At 32.8% G+C, this 12,930-nt stretch overlaps 1 protein-coding gene across 4 annotated transcripts in view; it reads right to left on the bottom strand.

Annotated features, from left to right (window-relative positions):
- Window positions 1–12,930, bottom strand: part of LOC113395645 (myotubularin-related protein 4) — a 79,255-nt gene that overhangs the window by 33,722 nt on the left and 32,603 nt on the right. Inside the window, exons 1-2 of one of the 4 annotated variants that reach the window (XM_064218154.1) lie at window positions 9,057–9,285; window positions 359–718 (exon numbers count right to left, since the gene is read on the bottom strand). The exons of 1 other annotated variant lie outside the window; for it this stretch is intronic. In XM_064218154.1, coding sequence (XP_064074224.1) covers window positions 359–502 — 144 coding nt within the window. In that variant the 5' untranslated portion in view covers window positions 503–718; window positions 9,057–9,285. Of the gene's footprint in view, window positions 1–358; window positions 719–9,056; window positions 9,286–12,930 lie in introns of those variants that run through there. 2 more of the 4 variants (XM_064218152.1, XM_064218153.1) reach the window with 2 other exon arrangements.

Genomic DNA, 12,930 nt, shown 5'->3' with positions numbered 1-12,930 from the left:
GCTCTCGGTTGTCAGCTTTCACTGAAATACGTCGTTTTATTACATCTCTTAGTATTATTCTACAGTCAAACATTAAGGCTCTGTTCCGTATAGAGGATGAATGAAGCAGTGAAATTATTAGAACAATACAGAAGCTTAAACTGCACGGTTGGCAGCGTATCGGCATATCAAGAATGGCCCATAAAATAACTCCACGTACAGATATTTTTAGCCGAAGAACACTTACAATCAAGTCCATTATACGTCTATCTGCCTTAGTACTATCAATAAAAAAGTATAAATAAATGGCGGCTTTTATGGCGGCTTCTGAGTCGATTGCATCATCCGCCGATCATATGTTTACCCTTAAAGTAATTACCTCTTTATATTCAGGCGTAGTCGGTCGAGGGTACTTCGAAGCGAGGCGTGCTCCCGCACCACAGCCCTGCGGGGCCGGCGGTTCATCTTCCGGATAGTACAGGTGTACAAAATCCTCAGTGTCAAGGAACGTGTTGATCAGCATACTCCGATATAGATAAAACTAACGTTTAACCAAATCAGACTTTTATCACTACACACTAGTTTAACTCACTAAAGGAAGCACGAAATCGTAACGCGTCCAGTTTGTAACGTTCCATCTTTTAATGGATAACTGCATCGATACTACGATGTAAATAAATTAGTTTAGTTTTTTTATACTAATATAAAATCACATTTGCACCGCTCCGTTCACACTGTCCTGAAATTTAAAACTTTACTTAACATTGGACGACGATAACCGCTCTGGCTCTTCAAAGAGTGACCACGTATCAAAAATATAGTCGTATGGTACAATATACGATAGAACATCAGTAATTGACTACTGTTTGAATTTAGAAGTAAGTTTGATTAAAAAATATCCAATACGGCAATAAAATACTTCTAATAAACTATCAGCAGTGCTATTCTGTAAAAATCACTTCGTATCTCACTTATAAAAAATTAAAATTGTTATGATCTAATAATAGTATCATTTCTTTCTTTCCGATTCTATCGTTTACAGAATAGCTCTACAGATTTATCGTTGACGCAATGGTCTTTCAAGATAAATTTTAATTAACGAACGCACATCCGAACTGTTTTAATATTGTAACACGTACACAATCTTTATTTTTGACACGTGAATCCATCTATTTTATTCGTTATATCACTTCACAAGTACGACATGGCTTCACGATACGGCTGCGGTAAAATACAAAATACACCCGACGATTTTTTTTTGTCCAGAGCAAAAACTCACAAGCGTGTTTGCTTCACCTCGACTAAGTTTTTATGTGCAGCGGAAAAGCTATTATTGACAATGAGCTGTAATTAATTTTATCTTTATGAATGCTCTAACAATACCTATTTGTTATTGATCACATAATACGGCACAGCGGATCGTCGACCTCTCGGAACAGATCAAGTGGTTCAGTATAATCACATGACCGGAAACGGAATATTGTTAATTAAGCTCTTTTTAGAATTACTAATCAACGGCCGTACCTGTCATTGACACGCGAGTACCACATTACATATATGAAAGATGCAATATATATGCGACTACGGTTAATTTTATAGTTTGAATTTTCGGATTACTGAAATTTAAAATTTTCCTATAAAATTAATTGAATCGAAAAGGATCCGTTCGAAAAGGGACCTTTATATTATGTTGATAGCTTATAGGCCCCAAGATGAAGTGTATAATAATATACCTTCCATATACACTGGCACTATAAGAAATATGTACCATTCCTTACATGTACCAAGGCGCCACCAACTTTGGGAACTAAGTCTAATTATGTTTCTTTAGCCTGTAATTACACCGGCCTCACTCACCCTTCAAACACACACAGCAGTACAAAGTATTGCTGTTTGACGGTAGAATAAGTGAGTGAGTATTACCTACCCAAAGGGGCTAAAACCCCTCCTCGCTCGTTTTGACTTTGCAATTTAAATTAGTAACGCAGAACATATTTTTATGGCGATAATAGATCACCACAAAAAGCCGAAGGCTTGCCTTAAAATATACTAACTTATTAGCAATGCACCGGCCGCTTGGATCGATACTGATTGGACTATAATCGTTATTATTAAAAAATATATATCATGGGGTAAAAGCTTATTATTTCCTTTGCACTTTGCGGTTCCCACGAGACTGATAGCTAATGCATATATTATTATGGCGTTACTAATTGTCAGATCGCAGAGGCAATTTATAATAGCTAACTAGCCCATCCTGGAACTCGATCGCAGCGCCACCTACTGGGTCCAATCTAAGCCACCCACTCACACACAAACAAATCAGTCCAATCGTTTAGTTCAATGACACACGTATAGAAGAATTATATGTATATATATTAAGACATCATTACGAAGCATTCCAATGATATCGATATATTTTTTTAATTAGAAATGAAATATTTGACATTCTAATTGGTTTTTATCAAGATAAGAATATATTGACACAAGTTTGTTACTATTTTTGTATGAAATGAGTATTGACGTAAGTTTAATGAATAGGGAAATCGGCATATTATGAAGGTGATTTTCACTTTTGAAAATATATTCAAATATATGTGTAGAAATGACAATTTGAATAGCGTAATGAACTTTGTCTCTATCAGTATTATAAGTATCAATATAATGCATGCAGTTACTACAATTATGTTCATAATAAACTTAAACTATCTCCAAAACCTAACATTAGTTACAAAAACTTTACTGTAACAACATCTTCTATGTGTTTACAATTTTTTATTATTTTTAGAAGAAGAAGAGAAGTTTCTTTACGGAATTACTAATACTTATTTCTATTTACACCTCCGATTAAATCTTAAGCTTGTGCCTGGGGTAGGGACGACAAAAGTCCAAGGGGTCATGATCGAACTTGTGACTTTTTACATCGCTAGGCGGCCCGTAAGTCATTGGTGCTATTGAAGTTAAAAAAAATCATAATAGTCTTATTATTAGAAGTATTAAGAAATCTAATCTAGGGACAATTCATATAATTTGAATATAGAACATTTTTTTATACGAGAGCGTAAAGCTCCGTTTTATGATGAACATATTGTTTATCGTTGCAATTGAAAGACATTTGCCTGTGTTGATTAATTATTATATTATATATTATGTTTATTTATACTTTATTGCATTCATCTTAAAGGCGAGTATAGTTTGTTAAGATAACAGAGTGATATACTTTCAATTAAACCATGAACCATAAACCATTCAATAAAATAAATAAAATACTCATTTATGGTACTAGGATGTCAGGAAGTAGTAGGAGATATAATATCGCGAGACTTGGTAGTTGTTTAACGGACGCGCGCTCCAGTTTCTGCGCATGTCGACGACAAAGAATGCGGTCACAGGCGCTTGATTCTTCGCAGAATAGTTCAATAGTCAGCAGTCAAAGACAATTGTAAGACTTGTAAGAGTATCGAATACTTTGAATAGGCTATATGAGTTTATAATCTGAAACAAGATTTAGTATGAACTATTGTTTAATTTATACGAATCATTTGATACATTTATCTTATTAAAATATATAAGTCCAATTGGTTTTATTTAAAAAATGATTTTATGAAATAAGCAAAGTTAAATAAAAACAAGTTTCTTTTGCCTTGTAAAAATGTAACTCTTAAATCAGACAAAATATCATTCATATAAACATTATAAATACGAAAATAACTTTTGTCTGTTACATCTTCACGCTTAAAACGTTGAACCGATTTAGATGAAATTATAAACAGATTTAGACGAATGGAGATAGTATCAGTCCCGGGAGCGGGTCATAGGCTTTTTTAATTCACCCCTCGAGGTGGTAAAGGGGGTAAAGGGGTCATGGTTTGGGTGCAATAGGTAAAGTTATAGTAAAGCCGCAAGTTCAGCTAGTATCATATATTTTAATAAAATATAAATATAATTATGCCTAAACACGTAGCCATCATAATAGCAACAACTACGTCATTAACATACCTAATTATAAACGGTAAATGTCTATTTATGTTTCATTTCGACGTGGAGTTATATAATTTTGATAGATGGATCGATAATTTTGATTATTTGTTGGGTTTTTAAATAAGAGACATATGCATACAACAACTTTGTTAAAAAAAAAAACATTTTTTCAAATGTTACCAAGTCCTATGACACATGATAGATAATAATAGCCTTTTATTCAGATATCTTAATATGTTACAGTAAATTTGACACATATCAAATACTAAAGAATATTTTTTATTAAAATATATACATGTATCCGCTTCATCAGACTTGACATTGGCAAAATGTTTTGCGAACTGGCACAGACGTACGACACGTTATACGACCATGAATATCTTATTATTATTTATAATAAAAACATTTCAAAAGTGGGTCATTTATTTTTGGAGCTCATTACCCTATTGCTCAATTGGTAAAGGGCCCAAAAATAATGTTGGTGAATTAGTTAAGTGTAATTACATAGAGTAAAATTCTCGTTACTTTTATTTGAATGGTTATAATCACTTTAATATGAGACATTATCTATCTCTCGTTATAGGAAAAAAACATCCATGGGGTTACGCCAGTTTTTTCTCTAAAGCGCGCAATCTCGATGGGGCAGCGCATTTATATGAGGTAACGACCAAATGGGTCACCTGATCGTAAGTGGTCATAACCGCCCATAGCAATTAGCGCTGTAAGGAATATATATAATTCCTTACATCATCAACATGTCCATAGAGTTACGCCATTTAATTCTCTAAACGGCGATGTGTGCTCGTTTGAACAGCGTATTTGAAAGGAGAAAACATATCATACATATATTATATTATAAGATAATAAAAGAACTATATATAGCAAGGGTCGATCTATAATCTTTCTTTTTAACTTGACTTCATCATTATTCGCCTTTATCTCGTAACTAAGTAGTAGGTTATGATTTTTCAATGGCACGATTCAATCAAATGACATTATAATTAAAGATAAAACAGTCGAGTCTCATACAGCCGGACCGCAAGCGACGTTGAAGTAGCCATTCACTATTCTCATGTTACGTCCGACATTCCAAAGCACAAATGAATAAACCGGTGAAAATCTAGTCAGACAACAATAGTTTAGCTGTAAAAACTGAATTTCTACTTAGTTCCACCAGGTATTTTGCGGTGGCGTTAGAATACATGTAATTCAAAACTGTTAGACTATTTTACACGATTGTCATTATATCTCTTTCACTAGTGTGGAATTTCAACGCATTCTAAATATAAAATAACAACATATATAAAGTTTCCCATTCATTTTTAACACGAACAAGAACATTTGATACCGTCAAGTAACATTAGATCGAAATTCAAGCAATATTAACGGTCACATGACTTTTACTAAGCAAACATTCCTTTCACAGATTCGTGGCTAGATAAAGGACATGTATGACTCGTATGTCATGCGCACAAGGACACTTAAAAGATTTATCGTATAAACAATTTAGCAAAGCACATGACATTAAAAACGAGGATGATAGTGGGCCAAGGTTTATTTTTGGTGATATCATGAATCGTGTCGAAAATCACGACCATATAACTCCAAGCAAATATCATTACTATTGAAGTACATGTCTCGAATTTCCTTTAAAATATTTTACCTGCACAACAGGTTTGAAAATAAATTATACGGTTAGAATGCATATAGTTTTATTTCTTAATTCATTCTATAAATATTTATAAATATTTCTCAAATGAGCGCTCTCCAAATTTTTGCTATATAAGGGCAAATCGGAACGGATGGGTGTTCTAACTCATCACGTTGCGGCAAGACCGACCTTCTTTGTATTCACGAAGTTCTGATGTTACACGACGTTCCTAAATAAGCAAACAAACAGCTTGGACCTTTGAGTGATCATTTACGACTACAATAAAACAGAACATAAATGAAACACCGCGTTAAATGAACGAATGAAGAAACACTTACAATATAAGCGAATCAATTTAATTACAAATTTGCATAATATCATGTACTTTTTCAATATTTCTTTCGAAATTAAAATTTATACACGATTCGTTCAATCAATTACCATCAAAATAATACAATCAAAAACAATAAAGTTATGATATATTTCTAAGTCAATAGAGGAATAATATAAGAGATAATTCTTATTTTATTGACCTTATAATGATCTCTACAAGCAACTAAATGTTGATGGAATAAGGTCGTATATCCGCGTGGAAATCACGTGACCTCGTTAACGATAAAGCACTTGTAACAACACATATGTTGTTTGTCGTTTACTGTTCTTCCGTTAGAAATTATTAAAAAGGTTTAATTAAACGGCATACTTGGAAATTTAAACACAATTACACGAAATTTACTTTTATCGTTAAAAATATATTTATTTATCGATCTTTCAAGTAATCTTCGCCTTTATTATTAAAACCAGAAGTAGACAATAATAGTACAACTTTACGAATGGCGAAAAACAAGTTCTGCGAATGATTAAACAAAACAAGATGCTATGTGTACGACCTTCAAATAGTAGAATACGATGTTATTAATAAATATCAACAGTATAAGACTATCTAAACAATAATAAAAGCAAAAGTAAAAATAGAAATAGAACTGCATGAGAATTGAACTATAAACTAAGAGACTCATACATTTGTCAAAATAAAAACGGTAATTCACCAGGAACTAGTAATATTAAAAGACTACAACTTCAAACCATTAAATTATATTTTTAGTTATAAACAAAATTATAAGAGAAGGATGTGTTAAGATTTATTCTGTAAGAAGAACCGACTTCTATGTACTATGTACTATCTTCAAAATATTCAAAAACAGTTGTTCTAAAGTAATAAAATTTATATATAAATGAAATATTTCTTTAATCAAATGCTTTGGCAGAGAAAGTTGACTTGGCAAAGCGCCGCAAGCGTTTAGTAGAGCTCACGTGAACACTAAAGGTCAGTCAGGAAACCTTTAAAGTACAATAAAAAAAAACAGGAAGGACATAAAAAATACACCCAATAACGTAAATGGTAATAAATCACGTTTAACCGATAATATAGCTGATACAAATATACAGCTAAATGGAAATTCATTTGATATATATTATTATTTAATTATTTTCAATGGAAATTAAACACAAAAGTTTAGATTTCTTATCCATATCTAAATAGGACAAAGCATTCATAAGATTAAAGTATTAGATTTTTATTCTACCTTCCATTATTTAAATAATCACATACATCTTTTTTTTCGATATACGAATATGTTAAGATCATAGTTTTTATTGTAATGAAGGTGAAAAGATAGACCATGTGATGCGGTAGATGTTAACGATTTTCCTAGTTCACAGCTGTGACGCGTAGACTTGCGCACAGCTTGGGAGCACCACGTGGCGTCCGAATTTTACTATCACTTGTAAACTTTTAGAGTTAATGATTAATTATTAAAACAGTTTCAATTAAATATTAAACTTGAGCACTAAGAACGATAATAAAAAATATAATAGAGTTATCATTCAAATATTTTTATTTACATTGCATTAGGTATGAATATCTCCATCATAAATTAGTTTATTTGTTGTCAAAGAGTTATATTTCTATAAAATTCGAGGCGTGAAGGATGTAATCCATATTAAAACGGGTTCACCTATTTGACATGCGCACAAAACACGATTGGGCCACGTGGCTTTCTCCCGTTGCATAACCTTTCCCTAATGCGACAACTGTTATAAAGTTACTATTACGATACCCAGTCTAGACGATAATGAATACCCGGCATCTTGGTTTTAAATTAACACTTCGAAAATGTGTCCGGTTATTCGTATTACTTTCACTTAAATAGGGCACTTATTTGGCAAATTATAATAACGAGCTATGTGGTATGATAAAATAACGAATACAAGATAACAGGACCTAGTTCTGCACAATGTTCTTGTATTATGTAAATATAGTGAACGATTTGTAAATACAATAGAAATGAATGATGTTGTTGTCGATAAGCATTTTCAATTAATTTAATTGCTCAAATTGTATTCAAAAATACCTTCTAATAAATAAAATACGTATAGATATTTTTTTTTATGAAGAAAATGCAACAATTTATTAGATTATTATTGAGATTTCACAATAAACGTGCTTAAGTGATTGGCATTTCAATAAAGCACTGGGAATCGATAATGGAATTTATTTCTTGAATCGCAATGGGACCCTGATTAGTCTGATTAGATTTCAGGAAGTCAACGCCGAGAGAATGTGACTGGTCAGTTGACCACGCCTGTGAACCTTTCTGTAGTACTGCAATTGTAATTGACTACACTTATATTACATTTGAATAATTTATACACACGAAGGTATAATATAATTGAATGCCACTTTGACTTACGTGCCTTACGCATTTGACTGACGTGTATTATTTCCGATTTAAAAGCAGTGGGAATTTATAATATGCTAATGAACGCTCAACTAATAAGTGTAGGTATTACAAATGTACACGTTGATTACAGCTGTTTTGAATTAAAAAACAATTCATTGAATGTTTCTGAGCGATTAACCAACTTGCTGTAGAGCCAGTGACCTCGGACCGAATATACTTTGAACAAAGCAACGTTTTTGTATGAAGAATTACAATTGGAAAAATATTGCAACAAATCCGATGAACACTCTCACTTTTAATTTAAAACACGCAAAGCGCCTTGTGAAAATATTTTGCAATTGTTTAACTGGGGGCATGTTTATAAACAAATTTAACGTACAACTTATTATACGATCACGCAAAGTATTATATTCTATTGCGGTTCTGAGGCGTAAATACAATACTCACAGCAGACTTTGAACTAAAGCCCGCCATAGTGTAACGTGGACGCCACGAGTACACCATGCCGTGTTTTATATGTACGAGTTATGCAGTCACTTTTGCTTAACGACGGATACATAGATCGAGATTAAATAAACGTAAGAATTTCACTATTTTATATTGTTTTCAGGTGTAACGTTATAGTAAACTTGTATTTTGCGCACCACCACAGTATTATGAAGCCATGTGCCGAACATGACGGAGCGCGCGGTTGGCCATACTAGAAATTCCATTGCGGACCTTACAATTCTAATCGTTTCCGATCGCACTTTACAATATAATCCATTTATACTTGTCGGAGACTTCACAAAACCACAAATATGAGAACTGAATATTGACAAGAGCGCGAATATGATATATATCCATATTATGACAGATGAGGAGCGGTGTCGCATTGAAAATGCGACGGACACACGCGGCAGCTGCGGAGCAACTGGAGGCGCGAGGAGAGCGGCGGGGCTGCGGGGCGGGTTTGGAGCGTGCGGGGAGCTGGCGGCGTCTAAAACGCGCGTCTTTTGCTACAACGCTACTAGACAGTAGAATCTGAACTCAGACTAGAGGTACCCATCGTAAATTGTGCAACGTAAGCGCGTGCGTACTCACTTACCTCATCATTCCTCGATACTGCGGGTTTGTGACCACAAAAACCCAGACCATTCATCAAGGGTTCGACTAATAAAAACTTGTTTACAGACTTGCTGTTGTTGTTTTGATAGACGACAATAATTCCCAAAAGTCATATTATAGTGAATATCGTTTGCTTTAAAGATTTAAAAATAAAATGATAATAATCTTTTTTGTAATTAATTGTTAGTAAGTGCTAATTTTTTAAACTTGCTTCGATGACTTGCAAGATCTTTGTGTATTGTATTGATCCAAGTTTGGTTCTGCATTTTCTAAAAGTTTTCCTAGAGTTCTAGACGCTTGTGATAAGATACCTTGTGAGGTAATCGTTCACAAAGATGTTAGCAGATAAATGTTTTTGTTTAAACTGAAGTGAAAATAAATGTAAGATAGAAGGTTATCTGAGAGTTTCAAAAATAAATGAGGGTAACAAAGGCAATACAAAAGCATATAAACGATAACAAACGTTGCTTTTATTCATATAAAATTACGTGGCTAAAAATGATCTAAAAATAGGCCTTAAGGACTGCTGAATCATCTGCTAAATCAGCCAATGTTTTTAATGTTATTGTGGGAGTTCTCTTTATTCATCTGAGTAATAATTGTGAGTGTGAATATATACAGTTGGAAATGAAAGAAAGTTGAAAGTTTGTAAAGGATATTGCTTCAATTTTACGATAAAAGGTGGATAGTGACACATTTCAACCTATTTCGAAATTGGTTTGATGTTTTTGCGACTGCAAGAACAAGAACAAAGGCTTACCTATGTTAGGAGACGTGATAGTCAGTGGATACATGAAGATATTAAGTACATGAAGATATTAAAAAAAGCAATATAAGATTTAAATCTTCAATCACGACCAGGTTTTTTCAAGTGCTATACTCGTTTTTGCAATTTATCTCGTACTGGCCGCAGGAGGAAAACATCATTACAAAATCTAAATGGACGAAAAAAAATCTAAGACCAGTAAAATACCTATTCAAATACGCAATGAAGCACTTACGAGTAAAAAACCTAGTAGAAGTATTCAAATAATTCACATGAAGACTGTTGACAAACGGTGAAAATTGTACTACTGAATACACATAACATTTCCTTACTTATAAATGTTTTACAGTTAGTGAATGCATAATTCTTTATCTCCTTCTAAATGTCAAATCTCCGTTGTTAAAAAGAGATAATTCCGCCTCTAACTATTCATCCACTCTACAACGTTTCATGGCAAGACCATAGGCATATTATAGAATTAATAAAATTTAGCGAGAAATATTTTGCTGAATGTTTAAGACTTAATTAAAGACGAGGTAGAATGCATTCAAGCAGAATTGCAAGATATTGGGACAGGAATATCAATGAGATATTTGCTGACGAGACAGAAGACAATTTTAAACAAACCTTATCAAGGTTCAATCATAGATGTGTAATAAGCAAAAATTTACCATCACAGCGCTTTATTTTAAACAAAACCTTTTTAAAATATTGTACTTGGAACATGACCTATGAAAAAAAAATAGTATGCAGTATGGCATTGTTATTTTTATACATCTTATGTTCTAGTTCGGACTAACCTAACACACCGCTTAAAATACATGCCTATTCCATACTGTTTTCATATTGGTTGACGTTTAAGGTCTCCTCAATCGAAATTTGAAGATATCTTACCTATACATATAACCTACCTTATTGACATACGATCTGAACCCAAAAAGGCACTCAAGGGCTCGATATAAAAATGACGGTCGTCCAAAAGCGAGATGAGCAGATGACATAATAAACGACGCAGGCCAAACCTAGAGCGTGAGAAGTACAGGGAAATGAATATCCATACCGAACAATTTAAAAATTCAGACTGCGGGTGAGGACAGTTAGATTTAGATCATTATTTTGAGGATTTGCATTTCCACTTCAAATATTCACCATCGACTAAATCAGTTTCTTGCAATGCCGAACAGACAGAATATTATCAGATTGTATTTTGGCATTATCGTTACTTATTAATCTTCCAAAAATATACCTTTACTTGTAAAGGTAGAGCCTCTTTACATTTCTATTAAACGTTTAAAAAACATAAAGTTATTTTTATTTGGAGCTGCGTTATTTCTCTCATCAATGCAGCTGCATGTTTTCAAGGATACCTCGATTGCATTCACATATAACTTCCGCGACTGTTTTCCAACAATGTTTCCGTGTAAATTTTCGAAACGAAGCATTATTTCTATAGCTATTATTTAAAATTTCCAGCTTCCTGTGCGTTTTAAAACTTGTCACGGTCGTATAGCTGAACAATGAATATTAGGTAGTTAACGTAATAGTTCAAACTATTGTTAATTGGCATATAGTTTATCCTTGAATAGTTAAATGGTTTTTTTTTGTTGATTATTTACATATTTTGAAAATACTCTGACACAGAAAATTATGATAGGAATCATATTATTATAATTGAAATGAATACTTAATAGTAAACTATAATTTCCAAATACTTTTTTGTTTACTTAAACATAAAGGGTATTGGAGAATATTGACCAAAAATAAATGTAATATTTATTTTTGAAACATGAACCGATTTAAAAGTTAAATCCGTTAGTATGGCTTCATTTTTTAAACGTGTCCGCAACGTGAACTAGTGTTTTGATGAAAGCAAAAATTCTATACTAGCACGATTGAATTAACCTAAAATGCGTTCAATAACTATAATTTATCAAGTTTTCCAACAGTTTATATATTACTTTAATTTTTGTACGCGCCGATTCGACACAATAAACTGTTAATATTAAATTTAACCAATCTGTATAAAAATGTACAAGGGCTTCACAATCATATAACGTGAGAACAGTTTTCGGTATAACATATGTTATTAATTATTATGTAACTTTAAGGTTTGTTTAAATGTAGACATAATTTAGGATTTTATTTACGTATCTACAAGCAGGATAATACGAAAAGACTAATTCTAAGTGTAATGGTTACGGAGCCTAACGTTATGTATAGTTCTGAGACCAACTGTACTTCTACTGTGGGAATATATTATTATTATAAACTAATATTAATAAATTAGTATTTATGGATTCCTAGCGAACTTGGTAATGGCGAATAATTCCTAAGAGTGTAAATAGAAAATGTTAGCCATTTTGTAACACAGGGGGCTGCAGCCGAAACTTCTTCCACAGTTTCTGTTTCATAAATCTATCATCTGTGTCATATCAATTACTTATACTAACAATACAGTTTAAACATTTATTCTATATAGATAGGCAGTCTGACAAAAGGTCCGCCTGATGTTAAATGTTCACCGCCCTTAGACATAGTGTAAGAAATATTAAGCTATGGAACTAAAATATTACTTTACTTGTGGCTCACTCACCTTTCCAAACGGAACACAAATACTTTTTGACGATCTTGCACAAAGCCCTCTTACCAAGTAAATTCTGTATATTTTTATGTTTCTTACAGACGAAGTCGTCTATCAATAT

The sequence above is a fragment of the Vanessa tameamea genome, chromosome 21, assembly GCF_037043105.1.
Source record: "Vanessa tameamea isolate UH-Manoa-2023 chromosome 21, ilVanTame1 primary haplotype, whole genome shotgun sequence".
NCBI lineage: Eukaryota > Metazoa > Arthropoda > Insecta > Lepidoptera > Nymphalidae > Vanessa > Vanessa tameamea.
Note: the sequence above shows the minus strand (reverse complement) of the source record. Positions and strands in the feature narration are given on the sequence as shown.